The sequence below is a fragment of the Falco biarmicus genome, chromosome 3, assembly GCF_023638135.1.
Source record: "Falco biarmicus isolate bFalBia1 chromosome 3, bFalBia1.pri, whole genome shotgun sequence".
NCBI lineage: Eukaryota > Metazoa > Chordata > Aves > Falconiformes > Falconidae > Falco > Falco biarmicus.
The window spans coordinates 81,559,198-81,579,625 of record NC_079290.1 but is presented as its reverse complement, the minus strand read 5'-3'; the positions used below and the strand labels follow the sequence as shown (position 1 = coordinate 81,579,625).

The 20,428-nt window shown below is 39.5% G+C and overlaps 1 protein-coding gene across 1 annotated transcript in view; it reads left to right on the top strand.

Annotated features, from left to right (window-relative positions):
* Positions 1-20,428, top strand: part of ABCA13 (ATP binding cassette subfamily A member 13) — a 211,693-nt gene that overhangs the window by 3,907 nt on the left and 187,358 nt on the right. Inside the window, exons 2-7 of the mRNA XM_056331501.1 lie at positions 4,147-4,240; positions 5,806-5,929; positions 14,611-14,762; positions 15,629-15,657; positions 17,237-17,400; positions 20,226-20,341. Of these exons, the coding sequence (XP_056187476.1) occupies positions 4,147-4,240; positions 5,806-5,929; positions 14,611-14,762; positions 15,629-15,657; positions 17,237-17,400; positions 20,226-20,341 (679 nt within the window). The remainder of the gene's footprint in view (positions 1-4,146; positions 4,241-5,805; positions 5,930-14,610; positions 14,763-15,628; positions 15,658-17,236; positions 17,401-20,225; positions 20,342-20,428) is intronic.

Sequence of the window (20,428 nt, the reverse complement as noted above, 5' to 3'; positions counted from 1 at the left end):
GCCAGATGACACTCAGTTATACCTATGAATGGGTGATTTCTTCTCCTTTCTCTGTTTTGCTTTCTACATACCATCAAATAATCCAGCAGCAATTCTTAGTGGGTCGAACTATTCAAGTTCAAAATCTAATTGCAGACAAAAAAGCCCAGGAACAGGCCAAAAACTATTAACTGAACTCTACCTGAAATAAATTAACTTCTTTGGCTCCATCCAAAGTACACAGAGATGTAGAAGAACATCACTCAAAGTTTTAGGCCAAGTGATATACCACACCCCATGAAAGTTGCAAGAGTGGACCTCTGGTCACCTGCTATGGTATACCAAGGGGAGTGTCAATGGAGAAAGTCCAATTAATTTCACAGCTATCTTAAACATGAATGACTGATCCTTAATGCAGCCTGAAAGGGGAAATGGTAAGAAAAAAGAAGGTGCAGACCGAGGGTATTTCTGTACTTGTTTGGGTGAACTAATCTAGATTTTGAAGTCAGAAGCTTGCCATATTCTGAATTGATGGGAAATTTGTTTCTCCATTAGTAGGTTTTTTTCGGTCTCAGTTAATGGGAAACATAATATGTTTTCTGCTTTTCTGTTTTGGTAAGCAACTAGAATAGAATTTTTCGGGTATCATAACTCCTATAAAGCTGTTTGTACAAGCTCAAATGCATCACACAGTGCTAGTACCATGCTGTTCCTCAATTTTAGTGATAAGATAGCGTGATATTTTTGATCCTAGGTCTAATTCTCCAGATAAGTTTAATAAAATCTGTTCCATCCCTCTGGGAAGGCCTTTGTAATGATTAAAAGCCTTCAAGTCTGTCCATTCTCTGCTTTGTAGCACAAATAAATCCCTCTCACTAACATATTTAATCCCCTGCATTTTTTTGCCTGAAACCTTCTTACTAAGTACAAACAACACATTAGATTTCCTTGAACAAAGAGGTACTATCACCAAGAAGTGTCCTAGTGAAATGCTGCTCCAAATTCACATCTTTTTTAGTAAGGCCTAGATTTAGCTCTATGCAGTAAGACTAGCTTTTTTTCTTAACAGTTTGGATACTGGTGACTAAGCCAGCAAGTAAAACCATTCCTGTTCTTCCCACATCATTAGCCCTTGTTAAATATAATGAAGAACCTCAAGGTTTTTTGGCTGGTGGTTGACAGCCGGTGACAGCCGTGAGTCCAGTCCTAGGCTTTCAGCCGTAGAGCTGCCTAGAATTAGCTGTGGCGGCTCCACACCATGGCTGTATTTACACGACTTTGTGTTTTGTCCTAGTTGTTGTACTGAAAGAGCAAAAAGCTGGTACAATTATCTTAGGGCCCAGGGCTCACAAGTATGATCCTGGATATTGTGCAATTGACTTAGAAGCTATTGAGCCAACTACTCTTTCAATTTCTTTATTTTTGCTTGATCAGCTTGCAAGAGGTAAAGGAAGCCCCTGGTAAAAGTTCAGTACAGCAGGACAGACAGAGAACAGAATAGCAGGTTTGAAATCAGGCTTTGGTGACTGCCCAGAGATGGTGTCTATGATATAGAACCCCAAGGGGCTCCTCTAGCCTACAGAAAAATGACTAGGAGCAAAGAAGGGCAAGGGATAAGTAGCTCTATCCTATCTAGACATCATTATCAAATGAATACCTAAATACACCTACAGCTGTGCTCCTAGATGTCAGGGCCCTGAGGGCACTGATAGCTCTTAATGGCCCTGAGCAGCCTCACCTGGGGCAGCCACCCACACACCCAGCCCTGCCCCTACTCAGACAGCAGCTGGGGCCCTGCCCTGGTTTTAGCTCAGATAGTTTATTTTCTTCCTTGATGGCGGTACGGTGCTGTGTTTTGGATTTAGTATAATAATAATGTTGGTAACACACTGATGTTTTAGTTGTTGCTAAGTAGGTTTACCCTAAATTAAGGGCTTTTCAGTTTCCCATGCTCTGCCAGTGAGGAGGTGGACAAGAAACTGGGAGGGAGTTGTTGGGACAGGTGACCTGCAGTAGCCAAAGGGATGTTCCATACCACAGAATGCCTTTGCTAGGAGCGGTGGTCTCTGACTCAGCTGTACCTTTCCGTAGGCTCTGCCAGTGATTACAGGACCGTGTTTGATCCTGGCTGCTCTCACTGAACATGACCACAGCCTGCAGATCTGCCTTCTGGCTTGATCTTAGGCCTGTCTCACCACTGCAGACCCACCTAGAGGCCCAGACTCTCAGCTGAACCTAGCTGGTGCTACCCAGCCCACTTGCCTTGCTAGGGTACTGCAGGGCAGGCCCTGCCTGGCAAGGGCCCCACTGGCATGGCATTGCCTTCGGCCCCCTGCCCCCTAGGGAGTTGAGGGCTGGTGCTACACCCTGACTGCCAGCTTAGGTTACCTTGAACCCTGAGGTACCAGGGAGCCCAGCCTGTGACTGACCAGGACTTTCCCCCTATAAACAACCCCATGAGGTCTGGTCTTTCACAGCCATGACCCCCTGCCTGAGCTTCTTGTGGGAACCTCCTCCCACCCTTTCCCCCAGCACTGACCTGGAGGTGGTGGTAGTATGTGCCTCCAGGGGCAGCCTTGGCCCTTTCCAGCCCCTCATGGGCAGCCTGGTGATGCCTTTTCCAAATCTCTTCTGCAGTACCCTCTTTCTCATCTGCCATGCCTGGCTTCAGCTCCTCAGATACCCCAGAGCAAATGTATTGCTCTACAGCAAGGGCCCTCTGGTTCCAGATAGGAGGTGTGGAGATGAACATACAAAGAAGGAAGGCTGCTTCCAGGCCCCTAGGGGCACTGATAAGCCTTAAGAGCCCTGATCAGCCTCACCTGGGGCTCCACCTGGGCCCAGAGCCCAGTTGAAATGGGGCTTCCAGGCCCTCAGCTCCTGTCTGGGTGGATGCTCCCCTGTTCAGCTCCTGTGCTTGGTTATGCTCTAGCTCCATGTGCCTCAGGGAGTAGCTGGCCTTTGTGGCTCCCTAGAAGTTTGAAGGTACTACACTTCGTGTTTTTTGGTTGGCTTCTATTTGGTTTGGAGTGTGTTCAATTTAGATAAATGAAAATTTCTCTAAATTTCAGGAAGCTTTTCGTTCCTTGTCTCATGTTCAGCAGAAACATCTTTTTCTGCAGGGAAGACTGCCACTGGATGTTGTTCTTAAGTATTATGTTACTTTTCTCAGGTATTTTTCTAATGTACCCAAGTTTAGGAATCACTTTTCTAGTGGAATTTGATTCAACTCTGATATTTTAGAAATAAAAATCCATGATATGCTTTGAAGAAGTTAATAAACTCTAATGGGAGAACTTCAGTGGTGTTCTTTGTAATTTGTACTACATTCCTGTTACAGAGTTTGGTATTCACACCTTCCTAGCACTTTTATCAATAAATCTAGAAGTCCTTGGCTGAGTGGCAGTTTCTTCCTTTTTGCAGCTGAAAATTGAGTCTATTGTTTATGTTTGGTTGGTTGGGTTTTTCTTCTTTGTGTAATCCGTTTGGGGAGTTGCATCCTCTCCACAGAGGTGCAAGCATATATCATGTGTGTGCAATTTGCTCAGAGGAGACATGCTCAAGACCCACGAATCCCACAGTGCACTGGCTTGGGTGCCTTTTCATTGTGGTCCTGGAGGTGGGAAGGCAGGGAAATGTGAAGTGTGGTGGTAGGTGACCTCAGGCCTATTAGCTTGGCCTCGCAATGCCTTTCTGGAGGTGACAAAGGCAGCTTTTGGAGAGAGGCAACTGCAGGTGAAAGAAAGGGTGTAATGGCAGCAGTCAGAGACCCTGGGAAGGACAAGGAGGTACGCCACCAGGCAGGGTTCAGGGGAGCATGAGAAGTTGCAGCAAAGGTGCAGAATGCTGCTAGCTTCTTAGGAGATATGGGAAATCTGTATGTAACTATCGTCATGTTGTCAGAGTCACTGTGTTGACCAGTGGGAAATATCTACAAATAGAAGTGATAACTACTTTTGTACTCTGAAAGCAGTGTATTTGGCAAAGTTACAAGGACTTCAATAGAATTTTTAATTACTAATTTGCTTTTAATGATCTTATTTTCCCTAAGTAGTTGTAGAGGGGATACTTATTTATATTTTTTTAATTAAAAGATACGTTAATTTTAATTATTTTTCCAAAATCCTGTTTCTATAGTACTCATGATGTCTTGATTTCCCTTCTCAGGTCCTGTCTCTCACTGAAATACTCTGGCCATGCGTGCTTTTCTTGATTCTGGCTGCAATCCGCTTCCAGGAGCCCCCAAAATACAAGGAAAACTGTATGTTTTATTTCACCTCTGTTCTATTTTGGTTGCCTCTGCTTGCAGAAATATTTAGGTATTATTAAAGATATTCTAGAAGGGGAGACTTACATGTAGTGGAGTCAGTGGAAAGAATCCTATAGTGGTATTGTCTTGTCTAACTGTGGGTCTGAGCAAGTCCTATTTAGGTGGGAAATAAATACAAAGTTTAAGGTCTGATTTGTCAGACAAGTTTTAGATATTTACTCTGAACTAAGGTGAGTCACTTATGTTTTAGTTGTACTTATTCCTTTCTGTTGAGTAATGGAGTTTCAATGACTGGCTCAGGAGTAGATAATTATGCAGTAGATACTAACAGTTAGACAAGATGAATCTTACCCCTATCCACTTCCTGGGATTTTGAATGAATATTTTGTAAATAATAAAATCTTCCATTTCCATCAACACTTCCAAACTTTTTACGACTACCTCCATGTTATAAAGTTGGTTTTGCTTTTATCTTGTCAAATGTTAACTTCATTCAGGAAAGAATGATTTATGAATTATAATCTACTCAGTTTATTATTCTGTTACTCACAGATGCCAGTAAGTTGGGGATAAACCAGCTAAATTACAAACCAATTTGGTAAAACAGTTGTAGATCTGTAGAGTGAATCATCTGGAGAGAATCTAGCCAGCGTTATACACATTTACTTTAGACTTGCTCTAGTCTGGACACAAAGATGCAGTGCATAATAATGGTTTGAGTCCTTTAAGCGTGCTCCTCCAGTACATTTTCTGCTTTGTTTTAGCAGAAAGGTGTACAATGTACATGCTTGGAGAGCTTGCTGCACTGTGAACTGGAGTGTGCTAAGTAAAAATATCTCATCTGCAAATGGTCATTCACAACTCAAAATTCATTATTTTATACATAAGGTACAGTTCCTGAGGAATGAGGGATGGCTTGATTAAGAGTGCAATTTCTAATGGTACATGTCTCAAAAATATTGGCACATGAATTTAAATAAAATTGGGATTTTTATGTATCAGGTGCATGTAAATTCCCCGTTTCTGCATCTTTCAATTCTGAATATTCAGTAAGAGTGCTAGGCCAAATACTAGCTTTCTTATTTTGCTCTCATTTAATTCCTTTAATTTTGGTGCAATGGTTGCCAAAAGAAGGTTATCCAGAGGACAAGGGGAAGTATTGCAAGTATTTCTCATTTTTTGCTATTTTAAAGAAAGAAATAAGGTTAAATATGAATCCTATAGCTATTCCTTATGTTTCAAAATAAGAAAAAAGTTGCTTTATATTTTGAAGTTTAAATTGTCAGAACTATGGAAACATGCAATGGTGTTACTACCGTGAAAATCAGCTTTTCAAAGACTGCTCTCAAATGTTATACCCTGTTGTCACATTCTGACACAGGTTATTTTGTTTTCTGTGGTGAATTAGTTATTCTTAAATGGGACACCTACCATTGATACAACTTCATTGTTTGCAGGTGACAAAGCCACTTTCTAGGAGAAAGGCACACAGTGTGATGGTACAGGTTTGTAACCTCAACATCACTGGTTTTAATTCTGCTGCTGCTTGGTTTTAGGTTACTTAGAAGCTCGGGATTTACCAAGTCAGGGCCTTTATCCTTTCATGCGGACTCTTTTCTGTAATGTTGGTTCAAGATGCAAGAATTCTAGTTACACAACACAGACAAACCACCGCTTACGGTAAGTTATGAATTGGGCAGAGCTGTCAGCATCACACTGCGTCTTTTTCTAAAGCAAAGGTTGTCACTCTGTGCTAAGTTTCCTTTAGTGACCTTATGAATGCAAAAGGTGTAGGTAGGGTCTTTAGTCATGCCTCTTATGAATTTTTGTTTGCCTTTCTTGGGCATTTTATGCTGTTATTAGATACTGAAAACTTTTTTTGGGGGAAAATTGGAGGTGTGCCTTGTATTCTCGCCCTTTGTTGCTGCTTTTATTCTTCACTCAAAAGTTTTTTATTACATGAGGGTGAGACTGGGCAGTAAAAAGTGTATTATGCATGGATTTAAACTTTGGGTAGTTTGGGAGCACACATGGTAGGAGAAGTAAAGGCAGAAAAGCAAAACAAGGATAACTCTTAAGTAAGACCACAAAAAGCCAGAAAGGAGGAGTAGTAGTAACTCTGTACTAAAAAGAACTTGAAGTAGCCTGTAAAAGGGCCTTGTCACAGGATCCCAGAGTACAGAAAGAAAAGGGATGGACCTGAATTTGAGCTTTTTCTTTAAGAAATGTGGTAATTTGACCTACTTCAAAATGTTGAATAGCATTGAGATGCAAGGACACATGTAAATTGGCTGAAGGATGCAGTCATAAGTAATCTTTCAACATACATAACAATAAAGTCAAACTGAGGTGAGCTAATCAGAATATATGTGTATATATATGTATGTATTACTGTTAGAAAATTGAGAATATCTACCAAAAAAGATCTTAGAGAGCTGAGCCAGATAAGTGTGTAAGACCATTAAGTTTTTATGGTTTATTATTGTAGAAGTTTATAGATAGCAATAAATTCAGCATGCAGCAAGTTGGAAAGCTTCAATATCACAGTAATGGGCCATGATACTTACCATTTGATCTAGACAGTCTGTTCTAGTTATTTGTATATGTAGAGAACTGTTGATTAAGCATAAGATCATGCAAAATAAATCTTGTTTATGGGCAAATACCTTTTACATAAAGCAATCATTTCTTAGTAGAATTGAAATCTTTATGGTTTAAGCCACAAATTGTTATTAGGCCAGTTCTTTTATCATAGAAAATGCTTATATACAGAAATAACAGCATTACAGTAATCCTAAACAAAAATTCTCCTAGTAATAATAATACAGTTCAAATGTTACACAGCCACTTAGTTTCTTCTCCTTTCCCTGGGGTTATGCTTACCTTTTCACTGTTGCTTTGGTTCATAAGGTCAGTGGCTACAGTCTGGTGGTAGTAGGGTTGTTATGGTAAATTGTGATCTGAAGCTCCTTTTGCCTGGAGGAATGTGTTGTGTTGATGGCTTCTTTTTCACTCTAGGGTACACTTGGGGTCATTTGTGTTTGCTAAAGTGCTTTTAAACCTTCTTTGTCCTCCACTGGTCTGCATGTCTATGATACATCTGAAGGTATATGGTATCTTTTACGTATGTTAGGTATCTGTTCTTTTTTCTTGATACTTATAAATCAGCTTTGTCTGGCTATAGTTCTGCGTTTTAACTGACCGCTGGTGAGTTGTTTATAGCCATGGGATCCTCGGTGCCAGCCTATGCCCCATCTCTTATCATCCTAGACCTGTACTCCAGTACAATGCATCCTGTGTCCCCGCTTCTCAAGGCCTCTACTGTTACATTGGGCCTGAGTTGCTCTGCACTGATTTGCTATGTTAATCATAAATACCTCATTTTCCACAGAATGATCACTTGTTACTACTGTCTGTGTAAAACTATGGTGGTATTATACAATGACAAGTGAAAGTCAAGTAAATAGCCATAGCCATCTGGCCAGAAAAAAAATAATAAATTAAAACTAAACCAAATCAAAAGCAAAACTGCAGGTACGTTAAAACAATCCAAACAAAGCAAAGGTGTCAAGCCTCTGTGCTATGGTCTGGCAAACTCAGTACAAAGCCTGTAGCCTGTTACTTTCAGTGGCAATATTATATCGCTATGCAATAACTGTTGGCCTTTTTAAAAATTATGTCCTAAAAGGATAGGTCTTATCTTTATCACTAGTCCAGATGCCATCTAAGTGTGTTAAATCTCTAAAAAATATGAAATATATTGACTTCTCTGCATGTTTATTTATACTGTTTTGACTGAGTTGCCCAAATTATATTTCAGCTCAAAAGAAAAGCAGGAAAGAATTTCCTGGAGGCAGTCTTAGACCTACTTAAGAATTGGGGAAGTTATTCAGCGGCTTTCAATTTTTCAATGAAAAAATAAAATGCAAGCATGTATGTATATGTACATACTCAATAGGCTACACTAAGTAGCATATGGCCTGGGTAAGGAAAAGAGGTGTAAATGTAGTATGAAGTTCATTCTGAAGTCAGCCTATTCCAGTAGGTCCATCAAGTATAAATTAAATCAACCTTAGGTCTGCTCTGACTTATGCTGGCTGCGAACAGCCTTAGGAATACAGACTGTCAGCTTGATCAGCCAAACATAACTAGATCCTACAAAGTCCCTGTGTTGACTGGAGAGAAGGGATGGCATAGGAACAGTAATACAGATTATCTTCCCTTTCAGGATTATATCAAACCATCGGTGGCTCTTTACAATCATTTTCAGGGACATTTTTACATCAACAATGTTGCATTTATTAAGGGTAAATCAAAGACTCTGCACAGTTTGCATGGACACTTAACCCATTTATTTTCGCAGTATGTACCACATCAGTGCTACCAGTTGGAAATATAGTTGTTGTCTTTTGGAAAAAAAGTAATTCTATGACTTCTCTTGGAACCTCCACTATGAAACCCATAAATTACCCAAATGACTATTTGTCAGTGAGCAGCCTGAGCAGGACTGCTCCTTGAGGGGAGCTGAGCCAGGGGTTGAAGTCATCCTGGTGCAGGCCATGCCCTCACAGATGTGGTGCCATCCCCTCAAGCAACAGGCTCTATTAACAGCCATTGATATAGTGAGAAGATGAGCCAGGTTAAGTCTACAACTACCTCATTAATTCTGATTTACAGCAAAATCCCTGACGACTTGAAAACCATCCATTTGTTAACAGCTCTGAAGCTTTGCTCCTTGCTCCTCTCTTCAGCCACTGCAAAAGCTGGTGGCTTGCAGCTCTTTGATGTGATTCCCTAACCTGTTACACTCAGCAGTATCTCAGAGCAGAGTAAGGAAATATTTAGGAGGTATCTTTAGGAACTCCCATGGCAAATGATGTTTTTCCCTGCTCTTTCCAGAATGTTCCACCCCCCACCTCACCTTAATGGAGCACAGAGTAAAACTGAGAGCATGCAGATAAGATAAAACCATGCAGCACAGTGTCCTATGGCCTAACATCTGCAAATGCAAGTGCCTGTGCATAGAAACATAATATATCCCCAGTGCTCTTAATTCAACTGCAAATATTGCAGAATGTGGTGGGATTTGCCCTTGCAGCTCAGACTCCTAGATCTATGTTCATTAGACTTCTCAATACCTAAAAGAAAACGAAGCTTAGGTTTTCTTGGACTTAGAACTACAAAGATCATTAAAACAATACTCTAAAATGTTGTTTCTAAGCTCATTAGTTTATTTCTCTCTATTTATCTACAAGCAGTAGCAGCCTGAGCAGTGCCAGGCGAGGCAAACCCTGTAGGTGTGTCAGAGCCCCAGGTCTGTCTCTGGCATCTTCTCCTGGATGGACCCCTCAGACCCATGTGGTAGCTCTGTCTCCTTTTGCACCTGACTGGACTCCTGGGTTCATTCTGCTGTGTTGTGGCTGTTGCTGGAGCCTGTGACCCACCCCCAGGTCTGCCTGCTTGCCAGGATTGTGGGGGATGGTGCCTCACTGGGGAGGATGTGGCCTCCTCCAGGGGTGCTTCAGTTTCTAGCTTGTCCCCCCTGCTGGGGCCATCCCACTCCCCCTGGTCACTTTCTTGTTACTGTTTTTATTGATACCTGGGCCTCTGTGGTTCTCTGGTGGAGTAGTATTGGAAGAGCTCATGTACAAGAGCAGGTGTGGAAGAACAAGATCAAGCAAGATCTAAGCAGTGACAGCACTTGCATAAAATTGCTTAAAGGATCAGATTTTTCTTTACTTATGTATCTTAAAATGAAAAAAGAAATAATTCTGCAAGATAGCTGTATGTCTGCAGCAACTTACTGAATAGTCACCCTGGCTTTTGTAGTCTTGTGCTATGTAGTTGGAAAACAGAAACTTAAGCAATTTTAGTGATCTTGCTTACAGATTGTCAGAGTTGTGGAGAAAAGGAATTTTTAACATGAGTTTTCTCCATTTTATAGCCAATTAAGAACTATGTTTTTTTAGTTCTTTATATTGTTTGGTCCGTTGCATTTTATAAGGGTTATAATAGTATGCAACATGGAGGGGAAAGATCTTTCTGTGACAGACCTGCAGTAAGCTATTTTCCGGCATGTGTTTTGGTGTTGATGGAGATGTCATGTCTCCAGGCTGTCCTGAGTTGGTGAGAATGGGAGCCAGCAGAGTTGGGGATTTGCAATTTTAGAGACAAATTTTTAATGTGGTGGCAGGGGTGAGATTGAGACAAGAGTGTGCTGAGAGGCTCATGAAAATCACCAGTCTAAACGGCATTGCACATCATAACTGAGGTCTCAGATGAACATTCTTATCATCATCCTGAGTAACTGGGTAATTTGAACAGAATTAGCATTTCTGAGTCATGGCTTTAGGAAATTGCTTTTACATGCTCAAAAAGATGCAGAGTCTTTTTGCTCTTTTGCAGTGTTTTATCAAGGTCAAAGTTTGTGTGAATGTATGTCTTTAATTTGATTTCTGTCCTCACACAGGTATTTCTGGAAATGCACAATTAAGGAAAGAGTTACCATGGATGATAATAAATTCATATATATATATATATACACACACCCCTTCTCCTAACACCCCAGTTCTAATTAGATATGTTCTCTCCTATAAATTACTAGCTTCCTCCTTTTGTCCTTTTTCTCATCCCTTGCTTCTCTTTATTGTTCCTAGTAACTGCTGCCGTTGACTTATTCAACGCATACACAAATAAGTTCATGTAGTCTTCTGCTCCAGAAAACACACACTGAAGGCTCTCTGGGAGAGTAGCAGTACAACTAAATATTTTTGTTGGCACACTGTCTGAAAATTGCTTGTCTTGACTGTCCTTGCAGCTGGTTTTGAGTCTAGTTTCTTATCTTTTTGGCAAGACGGTGACATCTTCCTCCAATTTTGTGTTGTTTGTGTTGAATTAAGAAACTAGTGATCTCTCATAGCATTCTTATTAGGAGGTAAATATCGTCCCCTATTACCATGTTGAAAATACGTAAAACTCCTTAAACTTAACACAGATATTCAGTAAATAGAACCCCTGTAATATTTTAAGCTGTTTCATAAAATGGAGCCTGATAACTAATATCAGGCCCATTGTGATTTCCTCTTCCAAAGGAGGTTGCTCCAAGAGTGACCAGAGCAAGGGCTGTGGCAATGATGGCAAAAAAGGGCATGAGTGGCAGCTGGCTGAGATTTGGTCCTGCCCTGGAAATCCCCATAAAGCTAATAGTTTAGAAACAGCATGTCCAAACAGCTGTTCTCATCTGTTGAGAGGCTTGTTCTTGGGAGTGTGGTGTTTCTATGAGTTTCTCAGGTTGCATGTGCTGTCTTCTCTTCTGTAATAGCTGGGCCTTATGCCTCTGTCTTAGTCCTTTTTTCATACTATAAATATCTACACCAACTTGCTTTTCCTGGCACTTACCCTGGAGCTCTTTAGAGCCACCATGCTCTGAGTGCTGCCAGGTATTTTCTTTGTTTCTAGTCTGTGTACCCTCTCCAGTTCCACCCTGTGTAGTCTGTGAGACCCCTCACAGGAGAGTGGCTGGTCTCCCCAGCCCTCAAACCCACAGATGCTGAAAGAACATCCCAGCTGAGCTGCTGTCCTGCTCGGTTAAGGGACAAAGCAGGAGGGCTAAGCAGGCTGCTGCTGTCTCGCACAGCACCTAGGGCAGTATGGCCTGAAGCCTTCTTTGTTCAAAGGAAGCTTTATAGCTGTCAACAAAATATTGTAAAGCTAAGTGATGAAGAGCAGACAGTGTTTTTCCTTACTTAAATTGTGGGGTGAGGGAGTTCAGTTTTCCTCGTTTGAAAAAATATTGCTAAACAGATCTCACTTAGCTATTACATTTGCTACCTACCTGCTCCAAGAACCACCCACTGCTCTGCTCACACAGTGTGAGGCTGAATGGTTTCTGGGCTGGGATTACTCACAAGAGATTCAGATTAACAGAAGAGATTAATAGTCACCTAACTCAGCCTGTGTTGTCAGATGTGCTTCTGCTATATATCAAACAGGTGGCTATAACACATAAAATTTGGTGCCAAGATCAAAAGGGTTGTTTTCTGCTCCCCCCCCCCCCCCCCCCCCCAGCTCTTCATCAACCCAAGCTTTGCAGATCCAAGATGCAGCGGAGTCAATGATGGGGGAAGAGGAGAGACAGTTACTGGCTCCCTCTGTCATTGTTACCTGTGCAGCCTGCTGCTGGCAGGGAGGCTGGGGGGCACCTGCAGCCCTGGAGCCAGACCTGAGCCAGCCATATGCTCCTGTGTGGGTAAAAGTGTCCTTTTCCCCCAGAGCATTATTGTTTGCAATGCTTCTAAACCAGGGACAATTGTACATGGGGATGTAAGGCTTATGTCTAATTTGGAGGGAAATCAATGTGGGTTGAAATAGTGCCTTTATGCTCCACTTCTCTGAATACTTGTGATTGTATTAAGGCGTGATATTTTGTAAGTTTAGTTGTCAATTTAAAGTTCATCAAGTATTTTAAAAAAGTAAAAACCCATGGCAAATCCTGTGGAAACTGAGCTAGGGTTGTTTTATTTATTTATTTTTTTAAGTTCTGACTGGATCTGTGTTTTAACCAATGTGGTGGTTGTTATTCTGGTCAAGTGCTGGCCACTTTTTCATGCTCAAAAAGCGCAGTGCTAGAAAGTTTTCAGTATGTAGTTAGCGTTCCTGTTCTTTGCCAAATACCAGTGTTTCTAGCTGTCTGAAATTTCAGGCAGTAGGTGTGTTGGTAACGCTGGAATTTATGTGGTGGTTTTCAAAATCAATAGCTAAAGCCTAGCTGTTAATCACCTAAAAAGCTGCCCTTTGAGCAACAGAAACCTGCTTTTTAAAACTCCATTTAAAAGGAGAAAAAAAAAATGTAGTGAGGAATTTTTTTACTTTAAGCCGTTGAAGTTTGAAGCTGGTGAAAGAGTTTTCCAAAATCCTACTGGCTATTTGCCAAGCTGGGATCAAAATAAGCTGCACTGAAACAATCAAGAACTTGATTGTTTTAAGATTAAATTTTTTTCTCATCTCTTAGTCTAAAGTTGCAGACAGCTTGGTGGCTGTCTAAACAAATAAGCATCGGGGAGGGAGGGAGAGAGAAATGAGAGAATCAGAAAGCAGTGGCTGATTCTTTGGTTTAGGAATCTGTCTCATTAGATTTTTCTTTACTAATAAGTAAGAATTGTGCTGAAAACTAGTATTCAGATACAAATTTGACAAGAAAGGAATGTAACTCATTATATTTTTGTAACTGGTGCTTATGTGACAGTTAATTGTGCCTATAATGAAAAATAGCAATGTTTTTGCTGCACAAGATTTCACTTTAAGATCCTTTGAACTTCCTATAATATAAACCAGAATTCAACTGCCTAATGACATGCTAAAGATGATTATTCCATTGTTTATGGTGCCTTAGGAGAGTCTAAGTAATTTTGTCCTGTAAAGTAATGTTTAAATGACTCTTTGACTTCTGATTTTATTTTATTGTTAGAAAATTGTTGTGCTGTCGAGTAACCACCAGATGGTAGTACGATAGAGATAATAGTGATAACAAACTTTAGCTGTAAGCTAAAATTAGAGGAAAGCCAGTAGTGATAATTAGACATTATTTTTATAGATTCTGTGTGTATTTGAAAAAACAAGTTGTCGTAGCTCAAATACAAACTGTATAGGGTTTCCTTACAACGGACACTGAAAGTGTGTGAGTCAGCATAGGGCAAAAATGTGTAGCCAGAGATGCCATTCTCACTTTTCAAGTAGAAGGGTGCCTTGGGGAGCATGTCAAGTGGAATGTGCGTGTTTGTTAGTGTGGGCATTTTTTTGCTAAGGTGGTGGAATTGTTATCATAGTTCTGTTGCTTAGTAAACTAACTAAAAAGGAAATGCCAACTTTCTTCAGGGCCCAGAAAGAGGGACTTAACCTGTATTTGGTGACATTGACCAACTTACCTGTTCTGGTTGCAGTGTGTTGCCTTACCTGCAACAGGAAAACTTGAACTTCAGGGTACAGGCTATCAAAGAACTATGACTTGGACTCATGATAAACCAGGGGAGAAAAGTTAAGTGTGTTCAGAAACACCAAAGACTTCTTTGAATGTGTCTGTCTTTGGCTGTTGCCAGAATTGTTTTACTGGTGTAGGTGAGTGGCTCCAGCTCAGAATTTTTAAATTGCTCTCTTTCCTGAGGTTTTGAGACTTAAAGCTGCAACTTTCACGCTAATGAATTTAACTAAATGAAAGTTGTGTAAATGTGTAATAATTTAAAAAAAAATCAGAATACTGCTGTGAGTATATACACATTTTTCAGCTAAAATTTCAGCTAAAAAAGCTTAAAACTTGTTTCCAGTTTGTAATTACATCCTCTGTTCCATTTTTTTCTGTAAAAAAGTACTGCAGGCATCCGAAGTGGTCCAGAGAGATTCACAGGACCTGATCTAGACTTCATGAAAGAGGTAGAAGAACTTGCAAAGGGATTTATTGAGACCACAGAGAAAGCGATGGCTCTGGAAAAGCTATGGGAGGAAACTTCAAAGTTCTCAGGTAAACTGTGATCTTTCTAATAATGAATTGATTTGTCTATCAGGTAGTGATAAACCATCAAACAAAGGAACACTCTTAAAAATAAAATGAACAAACTAAAATTTTAGTTAATCTGAAAAAAACCTACTTTTATGATTACTATTACTGTGGCTGCCATAAAATTATCAGAAAAAAAAGTTAGATTTCTAAAACTGTGCCCTTGTTTTCCTACTTGGTAGTTAACAAAATACTGGGAGGGGAAAGGTTTAAAGCTAAGGATTAATAATCTAAGCACGTGGTTACTTGGTCTAGCATGCATTCAGAAGTAAATTATCAGGCTTCAAGTCTTTCTCCCCAGGTTTTTCTGTTGTACTGGAGAGTATAGGGATGGAAAAATCTCAGTAGCTCACACCTGGTGACCTTTAGCAAACAAGTCACTCTCTCAAGAAAAAAGTGAGACTTCAAAAACCAATGTCTATTGTTTCTGCTCTGTTCCCACCCATACTGCACAGCCTTGCTGCTGTAGCAGGTGGACATTTAAGGCATATTGCTACTACCCTGCCTTTCTGGCTGAGTTTTCAAATATAAAGATTTAGGTGAAACAGTCATTTTCATGGCTGTTTGGGAGCTAGTACATTCATGTAGTGTTTCTTTTGCCATACTGAGAAGTGAATGGTAAACAATTTCTTTTAAATTATTTTTGTTACAATAGTAAAAGTATCAGAAAGCCCAGAAAATCATTTGGTTCACTTTCTAGGTTATTTGTTGTTTCACATGCCTTTACTCCTGTAGAAATGCCCTTTGTGCACTACTTGTTATTGCTTATAAAATTGATTATTCTGAATTTAATAATGCATCTCTGTAAAGAAAAATATTTGATTTTACAGGGCTCCATAACATCACCACTTTTCTTACTGTAAGTATTTTTACAGTCTATTGCTAAATTACAGTTCTGGATATTGAGGCATCTTTATTATAATGGTCAGAAATTTGTAACCTATCTTTAAAAAACAAAATTGGTGTGCTGTTGAGGTAAAAAATTATGTTTTATAAATTTGATAGAGGTTCACTGGTTTCTAGATTACTGATTTAAACCAGTCCAGGTTGTTAATAGCTAATATCCACAGCTATTTGAAAGCTAGTTGTTCATTAGGAGCAATTTCAAAGTCCATCCACTAGACTTTGTCTAGCTGTATAAAATCATATTACAAAATGTCTTGCAAGGAACTCTAGTGTGTACTTACCATTAAAAAAAAACCCAACAAACAAATCAACAACCCCCACCAAAAAAAAAAGGCAACCCAAAACTTAAAAAAGAACTGCAGTGAGATTGAAAAGATGAGCCCCTTTGCTTGGGTGAGGTTACTTTGAATTTGAATTTGTGATATGGCAAGCAGACTCAAGCAGGGGTGTAGGAAGACAAATATGCAAGAAGTAACATGATTCCTTCCAGAATCTGTTTGGCAGTTTGTGTGACATGAGTTTGGTCTTTATGCTGTCCCTAACGCATTAGTTCTTTCACCCTTCTGTTCTCAACAGAAAAAGGAAGGCTGAATGGGCACAGTAGTGGATCTCCATTACCGCTAGTTTTGTAACTTTCACAGATGACTGTTTTCACTTTAAAAATAGTTTAAAATTATTTTTCTCCATATTTGGTTGATTGTAACTGCTACTTCATGGAACTTAGGTTTCCATTTTATAACTTGAAATTAGATATCATTTTTATAGTAACACTTTTAAATTGCTCATGATGCTTGATTGAATGGACCTGTATCAATAAGAAATTTCATTTCAGAAATGGAATATAAAATAATGTAATTACAAATATTAAGAAAACAGTTGAAAGCAGCCTATCATTATTGGTAACAGAGCTTGTATACACAAGCTTCTTTTTGTATAAACCATGCTCATGTTACTATTATCCAAAAGACCTCTAGTGAAACATAAATTTAGAGAAACAAAGACTGCATAATAAACAAGTGTGATAGAACCTATGTTTTGTGTAGGCATCTGGTAGTGTAGTTCTATAAAAGAGTGATTTTTACCCTAGTCAGTTCAAGAGCCGTTCTTATAAATTGTTATTTCACAGCCCCCCCCCCACTCCATAAGGAGCTGTGAGGCAAGAATCGCATGTCCCTGGCAGTCCCCGGGTCTTTATACCCTAGACTTAGAAATTCATTAGAGGGCTAAAGAGCTCCTTGTGTTTGAGATCTCAAAGATAATTCTTCTTTTTGGCAAAGAGTTACCCTTCTGAGTAGAGATTGATTAACTTTTTTCCTAGATCCATTTTCCATCATAGTAGGGAAAGGCATCTGAAACAAAGCTGTCATAAGTTCAAAGTACCACCAAAATAATGTGGTGAAATACCAAAGCTAGAGATGCATTTCTATGCATTTAAAATTCAAGAAGGCTGGGGTAGGGGAAATAACAGGCACCTACTACCTCTTTATCCTGTTAATGGAAGTGTTTTGTGTAAATGTTTTCTTCACATAAAGATGGATTTGAATGAAGTGGAGGAAATGATTTCTAGAGCAGAAAGCCTGTACAAGCAACCATATTTCTGGAACTTTCTGCATTCACTCCCTTACCTTGAATTGGATAACTTTTATACAGAAGATGAGTTAGCTGCTGTAGCACAGTTTCTAAAAGTTATTCAAAAGTAAGTACTTTTACATTCTTAAAAGTGCTCAGTTTAAATATTTTACCTGCAATTCTTGTTCTTCTCACTGGCTATTTAATAAAATAAGCATCCTTATCAGTGTAAACAGGCTGAAATTTTCTTTGGTTTATCAGATTCCGCTTTTATAGAAGCGTAGTAGGAGTTTTAAGTCATTCTGATTCCTTCATTAACTGTATTTTTCATCTCTGTCAAACTCAGCAGAGATTCTTTAGGAGTGTCCAAGAAGTAGCTTTGTGTTAGCAAAGGCTATCCCATCACATAATTGGGCTTTGAACTTTGTAATGTGCTTTGGGAGTCTTTGAAAGACAGAATATTTATATATGAATTTAAGAAAATGATAGTTTGGATTCTAATCAATTTAATATGTATGTAGCACCTAGACAATATCAGGAAAATTACTCTATTTTGTTTCTCAAGCCTCTGGTTATCAAAATTAGTTGCTGTCTTGCAAGAAGTGAAGCAGTAAGAAAAAACCCAGAGTGTATTCTGAATATGAAAGTTTTCTGCCTCAGGTAAAGGACAGCTAGATTCAGAGGAAGACCTGGTATCGAAAGCACAGACTAAGACAATTATCTACAGGAATTTCCAGTAAAATAAGGGGATTGTTAGGAAAAAGTCAGAAATATATTTGCCAGAGTAGGCAGTTGGCTGTAGTATGTTGATAGGTAATTGTCATTGTAGTCAATTAACATATTTATAAGGCTAGAAGAAGCCACTGAATCCAGCTGCCTGTGCAAGACTGGCCATGAACTTCACCAGCCTTACCCTACAAGGAGGCAGAGGCTCAAAGACTTTAAATGGGAAATTACTGTGCTGATCTGTCACCCTTTAGCATTCCACCACCTTTTTCCCAATAAAAAAGATATGAATTATATGATTGCATTTTTTTTTTTTAAACTGGGAAATAAGTCTCCTTTGATGACAACATGGATTGCAACTGTGTTGGGCCTAGATTTTTTTAAAATCTTTTTTTCTCCTTTATGCCCGAGTAATTTGTAACCTTATTCCAGCTAGTTTTCTGAACTATTAACATGCAAAGCTGTATTAGCTGTGCTCATAGTACTTAAAATTTCAAAAGCGAAGGTCTTTTCTGAAAGATTTGCAAACTGAGTCTGAATGTTCCTGAGGTAAAACAGGAACTTGATTATAAAGTTATGGTTATTGTTTTCTTCTTCAGCAGTGGTAAACAAAGACAACAGCAACTACTGGCTGCTGTGCTGGGTCACATTATTAATCTGTTAATATAATCTCAGCAGTGGTTTCTCTACCCTGAGCCTATAGCACAGATAGAGGGAGAAGGGAAATAAAAAAGTGGAGGGTGTTCATGGTTATGGTGTTTTTCCTCCCACATAACTGTTACACATACTGAGCCCTGCTTTCCAGGAAGTGGCTGGGCATCTGCCTATTGATGGGAAGTCGTGAATAAATTCCTTGTTATGTTTCATTTGCATGCACAACTTTTCCTTTACCTGTTACCAGGGGTCCTCAAACTGTTTAACCAGGGGGCCGGCACGCGGATGAAGTGGCAGGCAGCCATCTGCGGCAGCTTGGTTTCCCCCCCAACCCCCGGTGGGGGGGCGGGGCGGGGGGGTTCTGTAAATACTGGGGGCCGGATTGAGGACCCTGGGAGGCTGTATCCAGCCCACGGGCTGTAGTTTGAGGACCCCTGTATTAAACTGTTATTGTTTTGATCCATAAGTCCTCACCTGCCTTTTATTTTTTTCCTGTCCTATGGGAGAAGGGAATGAATGAACAGCTGTGTAGGTGCTTAGTTGCCAGCTAGGTTTCAACGCACAAGAGAACTAATAAGGGCGCACTCAGATGTTTATGTTTGGGCTTTGATTTTTTTATAAGACTTTGATGCCCCTCGATGACCAAATTTGCCATAATCAATTTAGCAAGCAAACCACAAAAACAATACTCTCTTCTGGACTAGCTTTGTATTACTAACATACATTTCTAGAGGTCGTGTCTCGGGTAGAATTTAGTCAGCAGAAAGGTACCCAAATTTACAACTTCCCCCACTTCCTGGGCCTTACCATGCTTGCTGTGTCTCTGAGGTACTTAAAAGAGACTTTTCACATCTACTTGGTGAAGTTAAATGATGTTGGGGTTTTTGGTTTTGTTTTTTCTTCCTCTCGTGTTGGAGATTGCTGATCCACTCTAACAAAATGAGTTTCTTATTTGCATACCATAAAAAGAATATAGGAAATAACTGGTAAATTTGACATAAGCTTTATTAAATTACAACTACATAAGCAAGGAAGTTTGTTTCACAGTGAAGGTGACTGGGACTTGTAAGAAGTTCAATAGATATATTTTTATCAATGCGTTCTGAAATATGTTTTGTTTAGTTTGTTGTGAGAATAACTGTTCTGTTGCTTTAAAGGTTCTTTTTTTCCCTGCAGACTGAAAGTAAAATGTAAGTATTTTGTGTCCACCCTGCCTTGTTATGGGGATAACTGGGATAATGCTTGTGGTGGTTTTGCTCTCACTTTGAACTCTTTTTCTCTCTCTCTTTTTTTGTTTTTGTTTTGGTGGTTTGTTTTTTTTTTTTTGTTTAAAAGAACATTGGTCCTTTTACGAGACATTTCTTTAATGAAAACTGAGTGAAACACTAACTGTAAAATCTCAACTTGTGGTTTTTTTCATGAAAAGTCTAATTTGAAAAAATGTTAATTTTTCAACAATATAACCAACTATTTTAATGTGCAATTGCTTGAATGTCATCTTTTTCCACCAGGCCCTTTCAGTTTTTCTGGGTGTATAGGAAGCTTGATTTTTGGCTTATGTTTCACTTTCAGTACCTTACCATCATTGAAGGATTTAGCTATGATGCCATTGGGCCAAAATTTCTATGAAGTGGTGAAAAAAGCACTGAATCTAACTGCTGCATTGGTACAGGATAGTAGCTTAGAAGGTAAAGAATTTGCTTCAGGCTTTCTTTGAAGTACTTTGTAGGCATGCTGGGAATATGTGATAGCAGTAACTGAGCTTCTGCCAAATT